The 19,390-nt window shown below is 38.5% G+C and overlaps 1 protein-coding gene and 1 pseudogene across 1 annotated transcript; one reads left to right on the forward strand and one right to left on the reverse strand.

The window, feature by feature from the left end:
* Positions 1-7,234: 7,234 nt before the first annotated feature.
* On the reverse strand, positions 7,235-10,731 carry LOC100892262. The gene is made up of 2 exons (XM_003728780.3): positions 9,367-10,731; positions 7,235-7,553 (listed from the first exon to the last, which is right to left on the reverse strand). The coding sequence occupies exons 1-2, from the start codon at positions 9,984-9,986 to the stop codon at positions 7,391-7,393; spliced, it is 783 nt and encodes a 260-aa protein (XP_003728828.1). The 5' UTR covers positions 9,987-10,731; the 3' UTR covers positions 7,235-7,390.
* A 4,389-nt stretch (positions 10,732-15,120) lies between these two features.
* Positions 15,121-16,633, forward strand: LOC585188 (annotated as a pseudogene).
* The last annotated feature ends 2,757 nt before the right edge of the window (positions 16,634-19,390 follow it).

Genomic DNA, 19,390 nt, shown 5'->3' on the forward strand with positions numbered 1-19,390 from the left:
TGGAAAGACAAGTTAGTAATATCTCTTTACAGTGATTCATATTTGTTTTCCTTCTCCAGAACTCCCTTTGGAAGCCCCTATCCCCCTACCCCCATTTAAATTCAATTTAAATTCAGGCGCGGATCTACGGGGGGGGGGTTAGGGGGTTCAAACCCCCCCCCCCCCCTTGGGCGGCCCAAAAAAAAAGAAAAAAGAAAAAAAGAAAGAAAGAAAAAAAAAAGAAAAAAGAACGCACGCTGGAGAGAAACCCTTTCAAGTGCAAATATTGTGAGAAGATATTCAACTCATCTGGTAACTTAACCAAACACATGATAAAAAGGCTGGATATAACTGTGTATTAAGCTGTTACTTGATTTAAAAAGACGTTATCATGCACTGCTTTTTATGGTCTCCATTGTGTTAATAGATGCCAGGAAAACATCACTTACGGGGTTCAAATAAACACCCAAAAAAAAATCGGCTCGCCGCTACGCGGCTCGTGGACGATGCTCTGCATCGTCATTATTTTGGTCAAACCCCCCCCCCCCCCTTATATAGCAAAAAGCTAGATCCGCCCCTGAAATTTAAATTATACTCCTTGCTGCCGTTGAATTTCTCAATGGGTTTCGGTAATATCTCACACATCAGAATCCCAAGGCCCCTGTTGCTTTTTCTTTCATTTTGATTTCATTGAACTATAATTCATTAACATACAAAGTCGTAGAAATCTCTGAAAACGGGAAAACTAAAGCAAATGAATAAATATTTTGTCTGGGCACTATCATCAAAGCGAAATTTCCACAAGGAACAGCTAGAGTACAGTGGAGATAATCCGAGAAAGAAAGTGGCATGAACAATCATGTACATAATAAGATCATATACACTGCTAGCTCAGTAAAACCATCGATTATTCTCGGTCTGGAGTTTGGTCAGAAGTTGCTAGTAACTACCCATAAACACAGCGAAAGGCCCACCTCTGCATGGAGTACGGTTTTATGGAACTCGAGATGGGAGTACGCAGAGTAAAAAACTTGCTCTAAAAGCACCAGTGAATTATTCTGGTTTCTGCTCACAAAGTCGTGACTCCTTGCTTCCATGCTATCGCATGCAGAACAGCAACAAGTTGTGCATGCGTACAATTCGCCATAAAACCAGCATTATCAAACACCAACGATGTTTAATGGGCTTTTCTACCTTTAAATGGTAGTTTTCTTTTTTAAATCAATAGTTTTGTATGCATGGTAAATATATGGCCTAATATTGTGATTTGAATATTTATATAAAAGAAAGAATCACTCTCGGGCTCTAAGTTAGAAAAATTGTTTATAATAGATTGACAGCATAAACAAGTATGTGGTCCCTGTATCTGAGATGCCATTAGGTGCCAGACTTGACCCCATTGACCTCAAGTTCATACTAGGTCACAGTCTGTATTTTGTTTACAATATTCTATAATATGAACCAGCCGCTTCTTGAGACCATGCATAATTTAAATCGGATAATGTAAATAAAGCACTATAGGTCCTTGTCTTACAGGAGAGAGCATCCATCCAGGAGCGTCCATATACTATATTTTAAATAAAAAGGATAATGATGATAATGGCAATGATTTATTTTGTCCATATTTTCCCCTCCACAGGATAATGGTAATGATGATGATAATGACAATATTATTGGGTTATACGGCGCTTAATACCTGACAATGTCCCTATATAAGCACTTTTTACTTAAATTTATATTCTGGTTGTTTAATTTAGGCTTGCCCGCACACAATGTATGCACATTCTCCACTCCCTTTGGATCATTCTAGAAAGGTGCCATTTTAAAGTTGCTCGCAATGCTGGGCAAACTTCAATGACTTTCGTATCCTACCAGGTACCCAAGCTTTAGTGCTACTTGACCGGCTGGATTTCGGCCCCTCTACCCTTGGATTGAGAGTCCAGTGAATGAACTGCTACAAAGCTTATTTTACAAAACTTGTAGGCCTACATGACTTTGTTTCTGCAATTTATTTATTGCTGCATGACCGGCTGGATTTCGGACCCTCAACCCGTGGATTATGAACTGCTACAATTTTACAAAACTAGTAGGCCTACTTGTTTTTTGAAATATATTTAGAATTTAAGAACTTAGATTGTTTTTTAATGATAATAATTGTTGAAAGGTGAAGTAATATTTGTATGGTATCTTTTATAAAACGCTTGAATTAAAAAATAATAATAATCCAAAATGATCTGAATTGATCTAGATTTATCCTGCCCATATCTTATCACCAAAAATATATTGATGCTACCATATTATGTGACCTGTATTGGAATGGCAAGATTAAAGGCCTTTATACCCGTTACATTAGATGTGAAGCTGAAATATCCACTTACCAGTTTTTATGCGCACATAGCTACCCAGGCATGAATCCTCCAAATATATATAAATGTTCCAAATATTGCACTATCCTCAATTTGTATTACATAAAGTAACGACAGATAATTTTCACAAAACTGTACTTGGCGAGCACAAGCGATATTATTTTTGATGTTCTCTGAGTGAATTGCAGAGAAATTTAATGTTCCACGTGAGATGCAGGAGGTTGGAATGAAGATAGAAGAAATTTGCTCCCAGTGAATATTGGAAACAAATTCAGAAGTGTAAATATGACATTCTCAAATAAACATGTTGACTTGACGAGAACACTTTGAGAAGTGTGCTTCTGAAGTGAGAAGTGAGGATGAGAATGATAATGAGAAAGAAGTATTCAGGGCCATTACCGCCATTAAGTTGACTCTTGTTAATAAATAGCACAAGAGTGGTACGTAGTGCTTGGTATATATCAAAGAGCAATTATGTCCTCCTATCCTAAATCAACTTTGCAAAAATAACAAATGAAATTGAGAAATGAAGATCAAATGAGGAAAATACTACAGATTCATAGTGTTGTATAAAGGGGAAACCCCCTCCCTTAGTACATGCATGCTGGACAATAGACATGCATGGTGTTACACGCCGACTGCGAAACCGATTCAATTATCTTGGCTATTCAGGTTTGGCCGCCATTCAGGTTTCATATAATATGTTTAGTATGATCTATTATATTGCCACCTGTTGTCTAGTGTTACTCAGTTCCTGTTGATGTGACTGAGGTATAATGTTGTGATAACCTAAATTAACAGGTTCAAAGTTTGCCCTAGTTTACTCAAAACTATGCTACTATATTGGCTAATTCAATAAAAGTAAAAAAATTATTAGTCAATACTACCATTTAATATCACTTTTCTTATTAAGTGATGTGTGCTATAATATTTATGTATATCATCCATAAACAAAATAGCAAGGTTCCATTATATCTTCATGCTTGTTCTGATCGTTGAAATGAGTTATGACTTGCATCTAACACTTGCATGTTATTGTTTTGTATGCTTTGATCTGCTATTGAGCCAAATGGAATGATTTTGCTGAAATCCTCAAGTGCGGGATTTGTGAGTTGGGGCAGTTTTAAACATTCTTTGCAATGTATTTTCTTTGCCCAACATGTCATCATAGAGTCAACGGATATTGTAGCCACGTTGTACGTATATACAGGACACTCCGGGAATCCTTTGTACAATACTTTGATGCCATAGTTTTCAGAACAAAAGTGGTTTTGGTAAAACTAGAAAACAGGATTTAACATTTACACAAAATAATGGAATGAGTATCTCATTATACTTGACTTAATTTGATTTATGGAGTGTATTGGATCCCCTTCGCTTGTATCTTTCTGGGTCTCTCTCTCTCTCTCTCTCTCTCTCTATCGATCTAACATATCTCTCTTCCTTTTTCTTCTTCTTTTCTCTTTCTCCCTCTCTCCCTCTCTCTCTCTCTTTACTTCTGCGTCACTTTATTTTCGCTCACCGTCATCTCCCCTCCTTTCAGTCGCACAAGTATTTAAAATAAAAACCATGCGAATATTCCTGCATTGAAAAGTTTAGATTTATTCGACTTGAATACAATCAATTTCCAACATGTCAAAAGGAAACCTCTCACGGTTTCCTGGTTTACAAATCTTCGTTAGCACTTGCATAGCAGTATATGTACAACATTCTAGAATAATTAAAATTGACGTAACCAACAGTAAGGCATGCATGATTAAGTACATGGAGACCTTTGTAACTCGTGTTGTGTACCTGTATATGGCATGGGACATCGTGGGAAGTCAGTGAGTGCCAACCACTATAGTACGCAGGATTGTTTCAAGGGGGGGGGGGGGGGGGGGGGGGGGGGGGGGTTAACATTTTTAAATCGGGCCGAAATTTTCGCAACGACTCAACCATCCGCTGAATAAGCACGGGAGGGGGAGGGGGGGGGGGGGAAGAGGACATATTTTTTTTGGGGGGGGGGAGGGGGGTCCTAAAATTTGAAAATTTTCGAGAAAATCGACATTTCGTTCCGTTTGGGTGGGGGGTAAGGTCACCTTTGTTAGGTCACCCATTAGCATCATTTTTTAAATTTTTTGTTATTAAAAAAAAGGGGGAGGGGGTTCCTCCAAAATACACACATAAAGAAAAAAAGGGGGGTTAACCCCCCCCCCCCCCCCCGTACACGCCTGGTGCCAACATAAGGACCGGCCCCACTAGTTATTCACACACTAACAGGATCTCCCCGAACATGTTTGCTCTTTTGATGGGATATTTCAAACGAAGCTGGGATATTACTACAAGTAGTTCCTACTTCAGGACCTTTTGTTAAAAAAAATTAGTTTTCACACGGTACGCTGTCGTCAGTGATTTAAGAAACCGAAACTCAAATTTGTATCTCACTTCTTTATCTTAGTGACAGTGATGTATATCTGCTGTGTCTGCTCATAGACGTAGCGCATGACTAGTAGTTGAGTGATTGAATTGAATTAAATTGAATTGATTTATTGTCCATACAAAATGAAAATTCGTTGATCACTGGTACAGGTGTTACAAACAATGTACATACTTACACAGATTATAAAACATAATAATAACATAACATCATAACAACACAACATCAATGGCGTGACATCCAACAATACAATGTGAGTACTTGCCTAGGAATGGAGGGAAACAATAAAACAAAATACAATGTCTACAAAACTTGCCCCCGTTTTACCCCACTGTTGTAAATGTGAATCGAATCCGGCACAAAATTAACGTCTGAAGCATTCCCGCCTAGTGCGGGAAACGCAGAGGCGAATTCCTGATCGGCTAAAATTATAACTATGGACATTATAGGAGTATACAGTAACTGTTATTCTCGCAATGCTCTTTGGAACTTGTGGATCAATTTTCTTTCTCTAAATTAGGTCTATGTAGTGCCCCACCACGGCCCACACGTTAATAATTTAATCTGACATGTGTAAGAATATATTATAACAATGGTATATGAGGGAGGGGTTTTCCTCCTTTTTTCAATTCGTTATGTATAAACTTCTATTGAAGTTCGCATATAATATGATTATGATTGTTATTGCATTCCATGTACCTCTTTTTATACCTATTTTGTATAGCATGCATCAGTTATAATTTATTTAGAAAATTGCTTTAATATTAGGTTTTATATATCTAAATCTTCGGATGTATTATGGTACATTATATTATTTACTTTACACATTATGTGTCATGTTATTACAAGAAGAATTTTTTGTTTCTTCTGCTGTATATAATTTCCCTTCTGTTTTCCTACACTGCATTGTTAATTGATTTACAATGATTATGTTTACAAACCGAATATTGATTTGTTACATTGCATTGTAATTTGATTATATGATTTAAACTTTATAAACATATTATTGATGTACATCAGTGAAGTTAACTAAATACAATACATTACATGTTATCTCATCTTATCATGACTATATGTTATCTGAAAATGGAAGAAATAAACAGAATCTTAAAAACAAATAGAGGCAACGTCGTATTGTTTACTCCAAAGCTATCATTCACGATCATTGCATTCAGACTATCCTTTGGTATTAAAAATAATTATAATCGAATCTTATGTACACGTGATATACAATTGTCTTATAGAATACCTTTGTTATATAGCTATGTATACATAGTATTCAGGAGAACGGTAATTAATGTAACACATTCATTTGGTATTAGAAAAAAACTATAACCGAATCATATGTACAAGTGATATACATATGTCTTTAAAAATATCTTTGTTAGCTATGTACAGATTATGCACAAGAACGGTAATTTCTATAACACATTATCTTAATGTTGAGCTGCAATGACGTTGTACTGGTGTACTCCTTATCCATGATCGATGTATATTTTGATGCTTGGGCAAGTCTACTGTGTTTGTGTCCTAGTATTGTGGAGTTTCGAACAAAAAATGACATCAAAATGTGTCTTTTCACAAAACATTTCGTCTGATAAAAGTTCTTGCATGGTTATGACAATGAAAATCTCAGATGTGATGTGCGACGTTTCGGACAAAATAGCCCCGATAGCTAGGACTTGCCCTGTAATAGTTTCCAAAATACGACAGTCTTTGCAGCTTATAACGTATACACACACCTACAAAAATTGCATAAAGATGTATTGCAAAATCCGATGTGAAGTCAGAAAGAGAAGAGGGTGAAATAAGATCTTTCTGACTCTTTCACGTTCTGTTCACCCTGCTCCCCCTTCGTGACCAAGGAGCTTCCTTGCTCACAAAGATGGAGGAAATTTGCTCATGAAGTTGCAAAGCGTTCGATTAATTTTCGTCCCTACATTCTCAACTTTCCTATCCAACATATCTACAAGGCAGCACAAAGGGCACGTGCCCCTATATCGGTTGATGATAATTTTAGAAATAGTGAATGAAAAAGCGACAAAGGAGATAAATGAAAGGGAGAAGGGGCAAAGAAAGAGAAATTAGACGCCTGGGCACGCCCTTCTCAGTAGCAGTGGGAATCCGCATTTCATTTTCTGAGTGAAACCGGTGCCCCCCCCCCCCAGCGTTTCAGGCTACGCCACTGATTTCCAATCGTGCATGCAGACCGTATTTGTCTTTGTCTTTGCAAATCCGTGAATAGAGTCACACATAATTATCATAAGCCAGATAGTTGTGATTATAGTATACAGCTCCAATATAGTAAACAAGATGCCAATATTACAGAACATAATGACAGATCCGAGGCCATGGGGTACGTGCACCCCCCTCCCCCCCCCCCCCCCCCCGCCGCCCGCCCGGTCCCCGTCGGCATACCACACATACCCAAAATGGACGTTTACAAACTTGTTGCCTCCCCCCCCCCCCCCCCCTCGTATCCCTCCCCAGCAAAAAGTGGACAAAATGAACCTGGAAGAAGAAAAAATACTCCCCCTGCAAGAGAAGTCCGGATCCTCCACCAAAGCAATGTACTGCGGTTCGCTATTACAACATCCTCATGACAGGTGTGACTGGAACTTGATCCCTAAACTTCCGACAAGGCCTTCGACATCCTTCGTAGCTGTCTTCGGAACTCAACGTCGGGTTGACAGTCGAGATCGGATTCGGTGTCAGAGGGCATGTGCTGAGATGTGGGTTCCCTCCCATGCTCGTCTTCGAATGTGACGTTGTCGGTCGGCTGGTCCTCACTTGCCAAAAGAAAAATAAATAAAAAATAAAATTACCGAGTTAGACGAGTAATTCATCAACTTCCATGCTGAAAGTTAACTTTCATTTCAGGAAAATAATTTAAACAGTACTCATTTCGTTCGTGAAAATTACGGCATATTATTGTCCGCTCGCCAAAAGAAATTAACAAAACTGGCACAGCAAAATGTTATTATTGTCATGTCTAGTAGGGAATATAGTCAATTTATTTCCCCTAATTTAATTTGAACTTTCATTCAAAAACAAACAGTGCTCATGTTTTTAGTTCATGAAAACTAAAGCACTCGTCCGCTTGTCAAAGAAATTAACAAACAAAGCACATCGACAATAATGCTAGTAATTATTTCCAAGTAGGAAAGTATTCCATTACAGTTTTCCATGTAAAAGGTGCATTAAAAGCACCCGCATCTCTGATGTAAATTTAATGAACTGTTAATTCTAGTTCCTCACTACAATTTATTAATAGCAACATGATCAGCTTGGTTCTGTTTCTGTTCACTCCAAACGACTACAAATATGCTCGGCAAAGTATAAGAGAGAAAATTAACAGCTTCAACCGTAATTTAAATGTAATTTAAAATGAATACAAGATACAATTATTTGTTTTAAAATGCATGGATCTATTTAAAGGTACTATGTCCCATTTGCAGGCCAAAAAATAAAAAAGTTAAATTCCAACGGCATTTGAAAGATAATACTATTTTAGAACTTCCCTATAAAAGGGGGGCTTGAAAATGTCTTTAAGTGGGAAAATAACGACTATTAGTTCTCAAATCGACTTAAGAGCTATAGAGCCAGTAAGTAATAGTCTGATTTTTTTGAGACTATTGTACTGAATGGTCAATACATTTTATGCTGCGCAAAGATTCAATCAGTTTAGTTTTGGCCATTACAAGAAGTGGGTTTTTGATGTAGACAAATGCTCATGTAGCCTTTACAGCTCATTTTATGTATGTTATTACCAAAGAAGAAAAAAAGCCAGTCGGTTACTCAATAGTGTCTGACAGTGAAGTCTAGCAAGTAAACAGGTTTTCTTGCATAATTTGAATATTAGGACACCGCTAACGTTTAAATTTCACAGATAGGACATACATGACATATTCATAATTCCTGCAAAGTTCTACAGAATGATGTTGGCTGCAAAAGGGACATAGTATCTGCAACATTTAACTTTCTTTCTCCTGCTTTAGTATTTCCCGAATTTACCTTAGTAGCATATATTTCTTTAAATTATTAGAAGACGATTCGTTGTACCGTTATCGATTCTTAATCCAAATCTGAATGCAGTTTTCCCCCGCCCCTCCCGCGCGAAGCGCGGAAGCCTTGACGTTTCATTAAATTATTAGAGAAAGAAGACAATTCGTTGTACCGTTCTCGACTCTTAATCCATTTTCTTCCTACGTCCTCTTCCTTTCTTCTTTCTCTCTCTCTCTCTCTTTTGGGCCGGCGTATTTTTGGGGGCGACCGCCCCCACCCCCTCCCTGGCTACGCGCGTGCCCCCTCCCGCCTCCAACACACACACAATCGCTTGAACAATATGCGTCCCGTAAGAGTACCGAAGCTGTGTCTTCATAAAAATCTACTTTTAGAATTTGAACTTCATTTTCCGCAAGAGCATAACAAATAATGTCCAAATGTCAACAACCAACTGAATATGTAATTAGGTATTGGCTGAGATTTGACCATCCGAATAAATAGAGTTCAATAGGAAATCACTGTTATTTTGCTCTTGTTCATAACATTACAAAATAGTTTTTGATGACGTCACACTGTCTTGACCATTGATAGTCTTACCTCGAAGCTAAGATTTCACTCTTCTCTCCATCCGTGACTGCTAATTCTAGCTCTGAGACATCCGCCTTCAGATGAAGCTCTGTCTCAGATACAGTGGACCCCTTCTCGATGGAACCATCAGGTGTCTTCATCAGCTGGTACTGACAATCCTTCAGTTCTTCCCCTTCAATGGACAGCACCTTAACAGGAGCTTCCCCTAGATGATAGGCGCAGTAGTTCCGAAGGCACAGGTAGGAAGTAATGGCGACGAAGACAATCAGCAGCCCTAGGATCAGCATCCACTGGTGGTTACCGCCCGACGACGATGACGACGCCGACTGTCTGGTGAGCATGACCGTGCCAACGACCACCAGGGCGATGCCGGCGATACTGAAAACGACAGATAGGATGACACAGCTCTTGAGACAAGGCTCTCGAAGCGTTTCGCACTTCATCTTGGAAACTTCGGGCAGGATCGACGGAAGTGAAGGCAAACAGCACTTCTTCTGTGGCTCTTTGGGAGTGATTGGTGCGGGCCTATGGCTCTCAGGCTTTGGTCGATTCAAGTATGCTTCTGTATCAGCATGGCCAAGGATGATGCCAATGACAGTTTCATCGTCGAGGACACATGGGGCGTACATTGTTTTGCCTGTATAACAAACTTCAAGATTTCGCTGAAGGATTATCCATTCTATACCACTGATTCAGTACAAAGCGATAGCATGGGCTCAGGACAACATGGCGGGAAAGCCGCACCAGTGCTAATGTCGTCTGTTTTTTGTGGTGAAACAATAAAGGCAGCTATGGTGATGATTACTTTGGCGAGAGTTCGCATCCCACGCAATCCAACCATGCCCTTGCAGTATATCCAATATCTATAAAACTATGACAGAGTAAAGTAAACGTACCAGGGTTCTTCACATAATTATCAAAACACAGACAGACTATAGTGAAGAGAAAGGTGGGAATATATATAGTCCTGGTCCATGAGAAAACGAGAGATATTACAGGAATCCAATGTCAAGTCAATCTGCCCGGTCGACACAACAAAAATAAGTGCGGCCTTGAGAGTCGTCACCTCTCTATTATACATACGAGCATTTTATGTTTTCTTTACAGTCACTGTCGACGAGAAACCGTACACCGCTTTCTTCTCAGTAATACCACCCGTGAATTATTCGGAAATACCATCATAACGATATTGCGGTGTATTATTGCGAGAATCTGCACGTTTGACGTTACATTGTTACCCGGCCACGGCTGAGGGAGCATCTATACAATGTAATATTTGCTTCATGTATCCCGAATAATTAATTTCCGCGTTCAATAATAAATGGGTCTGATGTTGCCAGTTAGCAAGTCAACATGATGTTTACTAGCTGCCTCAGACGATTGTGATCGTATCAGAGAGGAAGTCCCCTTTAAAACTAAATGACAACGAATAGAGAAAAACAGGAATACAACGGATATTTCTCAATCTCTAAATTTCTCTTCTCAAGGTTTGGTTACATATACTTCCTTAAAAAATTATTAACAAAACTCGCAGTAGCCTTGTACATTGCTTGTGCTAGTTTCATGTTTTGATTTCGTTTTGTCTATGAGTTTTATATTTCTTTCTCTTTTTTTTTGGCGAGGTCAATGTATTAGACATCATCAACAGACTAGGGTTCGATGACAATAACTGCGCCGTGGCTATACTATCTTTCTCCCTTTACCGATATAAGCCGATTAGCAGGTTGATAAATTAATATATTTATATTGTGCCACCCCCTCCAGATTCAGTCGATGGGGTTATGCTCTTTTCTAGTTTATGACATGTAAAATCTTGGCAAAATAATTATCAAGTTTAAACAAAAAAAAACATAATGAAATATGCTTTTTCTAACATGCTACGTAACAAAAAGCAGATTTGTGTAAAATGATTTTGAGGAAATGGAGAGGATTACTATCTCAGACTGATTTCCTACGTAGGAAGGTTTTTTGATACACAGCGCGAGATGGCAAAATACAGACTTGACAAGAATAGGTATATAATTATAAAAGACGAAATAGAGACCCTGGAATTAATGACGACCACGAAATCTATAATAATGAATATTAATCTGCTTCATTTCCTTACATATTTTGTACTATTTATTTTCTCTCTTTCTCTCTCTCTCTCTCTCTCTCTCTCTCTCTCTCTCTCTCTCTCTCTCTCTCTCTCTCTCATCTAACAATAACAAAATGTGACCTAACAATATTATTACCAAACGTTCTCCTTTTCTTTTGACGTGTTATGCTTTTTACCATGCATGCCTATAATGTTTATTCTCTACCTATTTCTCATCATGATGAAATTAATGTATACAAATTACGATTGAGATTGCCCGTTTACTATCAGAGCCATAGAAGAGTTTGGCCAACTCGGTTCGGGTTGAGCACAATATGGCAATTACTGCTTTGTTGGGCAAGCACCAAAACAAATAATATACGCCATTTTGACCAACTACTGAAACCAACCAAGGAGCTTATCTTTGGCCAAACTAACTCTCTTGGCTCTTCATGGCCTAGTCGTCTGCCGCCCACTACAGTCAGTACACTGATATTAGTTGCATAATGGACATCACAGTTTCGGTTTCTCATTGCATTTTATATTCCCTAATCATTGGCGTATCGAAGGGGGGGGGGGGTGCTTGGGGGTGTTCCCGCTTATTCACCGGCTGGCTGATCCGCCGCTAAATATTTTCTCACGAATTGGGAAAAAAAATAGTGCCCCTTTTCCTTTTTGATAAGTGCACTTTTTCCCTCTGATAAGTGCCATTTTCCCTTTGTAATAAGAACCCCTTCTCTTTCTCTTAATAAGAGCCACTTTTCACCTCCGATATGTGCCCCTTTTCCTTTCTAATAAGTACCATGTTTCCTTCGGATGAGTGCACCTTTACCTTTTTTTTAATATGAGCCCCTTCCCCTTTTTAAAATGCCCGTTTTCACATCTGATAAATGCCCCTATTAAAATCTGATAGGTGCAATTTTCCTTCAACAGCCTATGCCCCATTTCCATTCTCGCAAATGCCTTCTTTTTTTATTTTTTTAAATCTCTGTTGAGTGTCCTTTAGCAGGTGCAAGAAGTGCCCCATTTCACCTCTGATAATTGCCCTTTTTACTTTGACACGTGTTCATTTTCCCTTCTGATATAATTAGTGCCTATTTTTCCTTTTCCACTTTAGGTTTGATTGTAAAATTATTCCGAGGACTTTGGCTTGATGAACATAAATAAATTCTTTGTCGCCAAATAAAATTGAAGTTTGTTCTTCACAATTTTTCATAATTTTTTCATAAATGTTATAACCGACGGCTTGAAGTCCTCTCCGAGGACTTAAAGCCCCTTTTTCTTTAATTTTCCCTAGAGCTCGCTCGCATTTATAGTTGTTATAATTATGTCACTTATAAAAGTACTTTTCAGTCTTTCTGCATTAGATTGTGTTTAAAACTCATCAGGGTTTGTTTTGTTAAACCTCTTTATGAGATACGATAAATTTTCGCACTGCGACCTCACAAAACCTAATTTTTTGTTCGCTCGAAAAATTAATATTCAGACCATCACACCCAACTGCAAAGTATGTTGCTTAAGCAGTATCTTGGACCACGAAAGGAGAGAAACAAATATTGATGTCTTCCTTAATTGGTAGTGTAATCACAGTCATGACGATGTAGGGGTTTTATACTAACGTCTAAAAATGGTGTTTGTCTACTTTGAGATTTTCCTTTGAAGGTGCCCATTTATTTTCCAGAAATTGCCCCTTTTTGATGGTGCCACCCCACACTTTGGAAGACGCCCCGCCGCCCCTGAATGGTCGCCTAACTATATAGTTACTAGTTGACAACTAGGCTAAGTAAAGTTTTATTAGTATTATGAACCCTGATCATGCTGATCTATTCATAAAATTATTGTGACAATATGATTAATTATTGATAGATAAAGGATAACATTAATTTTCTCAGAAGACAGAACTTCATTGATCGATCTCTATGGCTCTTAAGATTGATCACTACATTTCGGAGAACATGATTCATGAAACTTTATCTATCAAGAATAAATCATTGTCACAATCATTTTAATGAAAAGAGATCAAAAAGAAAAAAATATTCCAACTTTATAATAGGCAATAGTGAAGGCCTACCTACATCGGAATATTTTAGGTAGGCCTATAATAGGCCTACATGACGTATCTGAGACAGTGCCCCGTCTTAAAGAAGGAAAAGAAAAGAAAGGTAAAAACTAGAGAGAGAGAGAGAGAGAGAGAGAGAGAGAGAGAGAGAGAAAAAAAAAAGAGAAAGGAGGGGACAAAAGGGACATAAAAAGATGCCCTAATTTGAAAATGCTTGGAACCCCCTCTGTCCACCTGTCCACGAATCGTGCTATCAAAATATACCATTTTCATCATGTAATTATATGTAAATGTAATGCACTATTATTTCATTCACTGTTGCTAGGTTGGACCATAATGGTTGGACGAGCCATAATGTTTGTAATCACAGTGGCGGATCCAGGGGGCCCCCTCCCCTGGGAAAAAACAGGTAAAAACACGTTACCTTTATTTGGAAACGGGCCCCCTCCTCTGGTGCTCAAGGGAGAGGGGGGTACGATTTTCAAATTTTCGAGGTCAAAACAAAAATTAGTTTCTCATGAATTGGGCCTCCCCTGCCGCCGGCTGAAACCGCGCTTGTGCACTCAAAATTGTATGTTTCCTACCATTTTATCAAAACTTTGTATTATATACCCTTAATGTATGCAATTCGCATTGAGATACAATTATTTGTAACAGGGTGAAGAAAGATTGATGCATCATTTTTTAACTTTGACTACATTACGAAAATGGTATTTTAGTTGGTGCCTCCTCGTATAGGCCTATATTGGTTGACGCTACGCCGCAAGGAGTACGGTATATAGTTAGCTCAGATTACTTATAAATCACCTTAAAAACCAGAGTACACTGTACTATTTTTTTTATTTCTAGGCAGCTACTTCTGGTCGGATCCGGGCTTACTCGGACCAGGGGACAACTCGGCCCAGCTGCAAAAAAATTGTCATTTTTTGTCATTTTACCCTAACTCTAACCCTAACTCTAACCTTAACCCTAAACCTAACCCTAAACCTAAACATGCAAAAAAATGACCGTTTTTACAGGACCCCCACCCCCCCCCCCCCCCCCCCCCTCCCTTTGCGGATGTAGCTCTAGCTAGTAGCCTACAAGTGCATACTAGCAGGGAGGTGTTTTAAAATACTAGCAGAGAAACGCAGAGACAGTCTGTGTAGTAACCAACCCTAACATATTTCAAGGACCGTTCGTGGACCTGCTATGTAATATGCCCGCAATAGTACTGCATGCTATATATATATTGATAAAGCCCGCTCGAACCATTATTTATTTGTTAAAAATCCTGAAATCGATGACCCACCTTGCTGTCATGATGACCCTGAATACAAAAATATGAGGCGATGTCGCTAGTCTATCATCTGATCTGTAATCTGAAAATAAAACGTAGAATTTTTTTTTGTGTGGATATCTTACCACTTTTTTAGGATTAGAAAGTAGTTTATGGCATCTATAATATTTTTTCTAATTTGAATTTTGAATTCAGAATTTGTTTTCTTTCGCAAAAATAATCGAAAGCTAGATTTTATTTAATTTGGTTTTGAAAAAATAGACTATCATCAGACTGCACAGCACGTGCAACTACGGAACGAGCACATATATACCGGTACTATATGGCTTCACGTACTACGTACGCGTTCAGTGCATGCATGCTGGACCAACGTACATTATCGAGGCTAATCAGCTAGCTTGAGTAAAATAAATGTCAAGATTTTGGGCTTTTATCTTAGAAGGACGAGGGATGATGCCCTTGTCGTCTTAGCCACGACTGGACCTGATTTGTAATTTTGGGACTCCGTTAGCAGTGATATTTTGTCTGGGTTCGTCTTCAGTGGATGAGCATTTCTTGCCGTGGAATTTTATTTTTTACTGCACTGGATCAGACAACGGGTTGGTGAGGACATTGCAAGCTCTCATCTCTCGGTGATCGCTCTCGATCGCATTCCACGCCCCACGCGATAGGCGTGGCTTTGGTCTGCATTTCTCATTGTTACATCTGGCATTAACTTTCTAGTTCTACTTCCAAGGTGGATTCACCATGCTCTGTAGTCTGGAATTAATTTCTGATTATTAAACCAAGCTCAGGTAGCTTATTCCCTTTTCAGCTCAAATTCATTCCGTTTCCAAAGATTCAGTCACTGATCCAAGATGGATATAAAAAATGCACTGAGTTTGTACCACGAGAGTGGAGCCTCGTTTGACACAGATTTCCACGGCCGATGGCTCCGCGAGAACTGGTGGGTGTCCCTGCCCATCTCTGCTGTCTACCTTGTCCTCGTCTTTGGGGGTCAACGATGGATGGAGAACCGCCCCGCTTATGACCTTCGCCGTCCCTTGATGATGTGGTCAGCTGCATTCGCCCTGTTCAGCTTCTTCGGGTTGGTGAATACCGCGCCAGGTCTGTTGCACAGCTTGTTATTCGAGAAGAATGGATGGCACGATGTAATCTGCAAAGCCAGCTTCTACAATGGGAGGATAGGGATGTGGGCGTGGCTGTTTCCGATGAGCAAGGTCGTTGAACTGGGGGACACCTTCTTCATCGTGCTCCGCAAGCGCAAGCTGATCTTCATTCATTGGTATCACCACATTTTCACTCTAATCTACTCTTGGTACTCCCATCGTGACTACATCTCCACAGGACGCTTCTTTGCGACCCTCAACTTTGGCGTCCATGCCGCCATGTACGCCTACTATGCCCTGAGTGCCGCTAAAGTCACAAAAATACCACAGAAATTGAAGGTCGGCATCACCCTTATTCAGCTATCTCAGTTTTTCATCTCGATAGCTGTGACAGTACACACCATCATACAGCTTGTTAATGGGAACCAGTGTGATACACATGGGACAAATATAGCCTGGTCCGTAGTACTCTATCTTAGCTTCTTGTATTTCTTCATGAAATTCTTTTATGAGGCCTACGTCAAGCCCATTGGAGCAAAGAAACGTAAAGAATAGTTTTCAGTTTATGTCCAGGAGAGGGAAGGGAATGTATATAGATCAACTGTAAAACTGTAATGGGCAAATACAGATCATTCATACTGTCGGCCATGTGTGTGCCTATGTGCAAATGTATTTTATGTAGGCCATGTTTGTGGATTGGACTCTTGGTTGTCTTAGAGGGAATTAAATTGTCATTAAATGTCCAAGATTGATCAAAATCATGTGGATCAAAGGATATTTTTTTAAACTTCTGTTGTTTCACTTGTTTGTTAAATGAAAATGATACATCCATCAGATATTTGTAGCTGGATAGTGTACTGAAAGTTCCTTGTAAACTTGTGATATTCTTTTGTAGGGGCCATAAAAAGTAGAGTTGCAAAGAGGGTTAGATTAAATGTCCACTTCATAATGGATGAAGTTTCGGGGAAAAGAAAAATTTCAGAGATTACCCTGAAGATGTATACTTTAAAACTGAGACGTTTATCTTTTCTTAATGGGAGTTTAGATGTTGTGAGAGATTGACATTCATTGATTAAAAGCTTGTATTACTTCCTATCATTATACATACGTAGGATACAACAGATGGGGCCATTGGGCACGCCCCCCCCCCCCTTCCCCCTCCCCCTTCCCCCTCCCCTCCCCTCCCCCTTCCCCCTCCCTCCCATGATCAATCTCTCTGCTGTTAAGTATGGCTTGGTATTCTCTCCATAAAAAAAACATATTTTAATATAGCTGAAACTGAAAGTTTGACAGAATGAATGAACAAAGAATGTTCTGCAGCGCACTTGTATTAAATCTGTACCAATCAATTTGCTGCTGGGAAGTCAAATTATTGATTTTTCTAAGTATTTGTGTATGCTGCACATGTAATGCATAAAGACTACCGGTAATAAAGACCTAAGTACATGTAGGCCTACAGTACTGTTTAAACATACATGAATATGCTTTTAGGTAAAGAATCTATCGATTACAGCTCTTCATTTCTTTTGGAGAAAGCATATTTTGTTGTCGCCCTACATGTATGTATTGCTGGTACACACACACACACAAATTGGCATTGTACATGTACATGTGCGGGGTACTAGTACAAATAGGTCTAGTAATAAAATTCTTGAAGGACATTGTAAATTTTCTTGTTGACGTTGTTACCAAAGTAGTCTTTTAAACATCGTCTTGCCAATTATAGATTTGTAGGGAAATCTAAATTTATGTTTTATATACTTTTTTTTTCAATTCTTGTGCAATTGAGTGATTAATCAATGAAGGGAAAATTATTTACTGATGCAGAAAAATACAATTATTTATTTGATGAGCAATGAAGATGCTAGTTTGTAAAATTTCTTTTGAATGCAAATTCTAGAATAATTGAGTGATTTAATCATGAAGGGAACTCATTTACTGATACAGCTTAAGCTTAATACAGATGAATGCATTTCAATGAGCAATGAAGATGCTACATGTACATGTACTGTAGTTTTTAAAATTCATGCAGTTCCCAACCTGGCATCTTTGTTTGTGTGTTCTAAATAAATTAATAAATCATGACTAAAGCAGTAACAAGCACTGTCCAGCGCCACAGGTGTACTTGTTAAAGGCTTTCTCTGGCACTGTCATCCATTATTACAACTGTAGTTACCACGTAAATTCTTATCGAAATCGCAGAATACTCAGTTAGTTTCTTTGAAATTTATTTATTCTAGGACATTCTGAGGAAATGTGGTGTTTATTGATACATGTAGTCTAATCATGCAGTATATCAATTGTTTGGCTCAGAACAAATAAATAAATTATTCTTAAAATATTTTCATACTGAACAGGAAAAGCACAGAGGTTGTGATGAATGTAGAGCTGATCTTCCCTAAAGGCTAAATGTGTGTTTGTTGTTTATTGCACATTTTTGTTGTTGCTTTTTACATAACTTAAATGTATTTCCTAATGAAACAATCATGTTTGGCAAATAGAAGTAATAAGTACATTTACATACTGCCATTTGATGACGTTATTCATATTTTTATTCTTTATCATCGCTAGAACATTAGTTTACCTTTAACTGCACCAGCTGTCAATATCAATATAAAGGTACATTCACTAATGTGTTCTCTTGTGTGTAAGCATACAAAATACATGTATTGGTTGAAGCTAAAAGCTGTTTCTTTTTTGTGGTTCAGTACATGAAGGCAATGCAATTTATGCAAATGTTACCTCAGTAGGCGTTGTGACTAGCAGCCTTTTCACACACAGCTAAAATTCATTGTATCCAGAGATGATTAGTATAAACGTGTTTAACTCAACAGTTTTAAACATGTTTATAGAAAATTTTCCCAGTGTGAACATCGTTTATATACGATGTTGGGATAGATACGAAGTCGCGATTCATACGCCCCTAAAAGCAGGCTGCAGATACGAAGTTCGTATCTAGAGAGCTTGACATTTTGTGTGAAAGGTTATTCGTGTTTAAACGCGTTTCAGACGTGTTTAAACTGGATGGAGCGTGCACTTTGATTGATATGGCATGACCTTCAATGCGCAATGGCACTACTGCGCATTTTACGAGCAGTAGTTAATCACGAAACGATTAACGATCGCACCGAAATTTCTGTGTGTGAAAGGCTCGTGATTAGTTTAAACACGTTTCAAACACGTTTATAAATACTAATCATGTTTATAGAATTTTAGCTGTGTGTGAAAAGGCTGTAGTTGTGACACAATCACGATTAAGAAAATGCTCTTGCAGATTGTGGTTTGGTTGGATATTAAACTTACAGGTGTGTTTATAACATAATCAGAGAAATATGTGGTGTTGAGGCTGTGTGAACAGAACTTACATTGTAGTTGAAACTTGAAAATTCATGTGATAAATTACTGAAAATGACACATGTGTCCAAAACCTTTGAAGTATATTAAAGTTGCGTGACCCTCAGTGCAATACAGTATTGTAGGAAATATATCTAATGTTGAGTTTTCTTATC

Source organism: Strongylocentrotus purpuratus, unplaced genomic scaffold (genome assembly GCF_000002235.5).
Source record: "Strongylocentrotus purpuratus isolate Spur 01 unplaced genomic scaffold, Spur_5.0 spur5_scaffold_21, whole genome shotgun sequence".
Lineage (NCBI taxonomy): Eukaryota > Metazoa > Echinodermata > Echinoidea > Camarodonta > Strongylocentrotidae > Strongylocentrotus > Strongylocentrotus purpuratus.

Excerpts from the sequence above, each read along its gene's own strand:
- LOC100892262 (XM_003728780.3), bottom strand. The coding sequence starts at position 9,986 with ATGTACGCCCCATGTGTCCTCGACGATGAAACTGTCATTGGCATCATC. Across the intron at positions 7,554-9,366 it reads AGTGAAATCTTAGCTTCGAG|TGAGGACCAGCCGACCGACA; the intron begins GTAAGACTATCA and ends TCTTTTGGCAAG.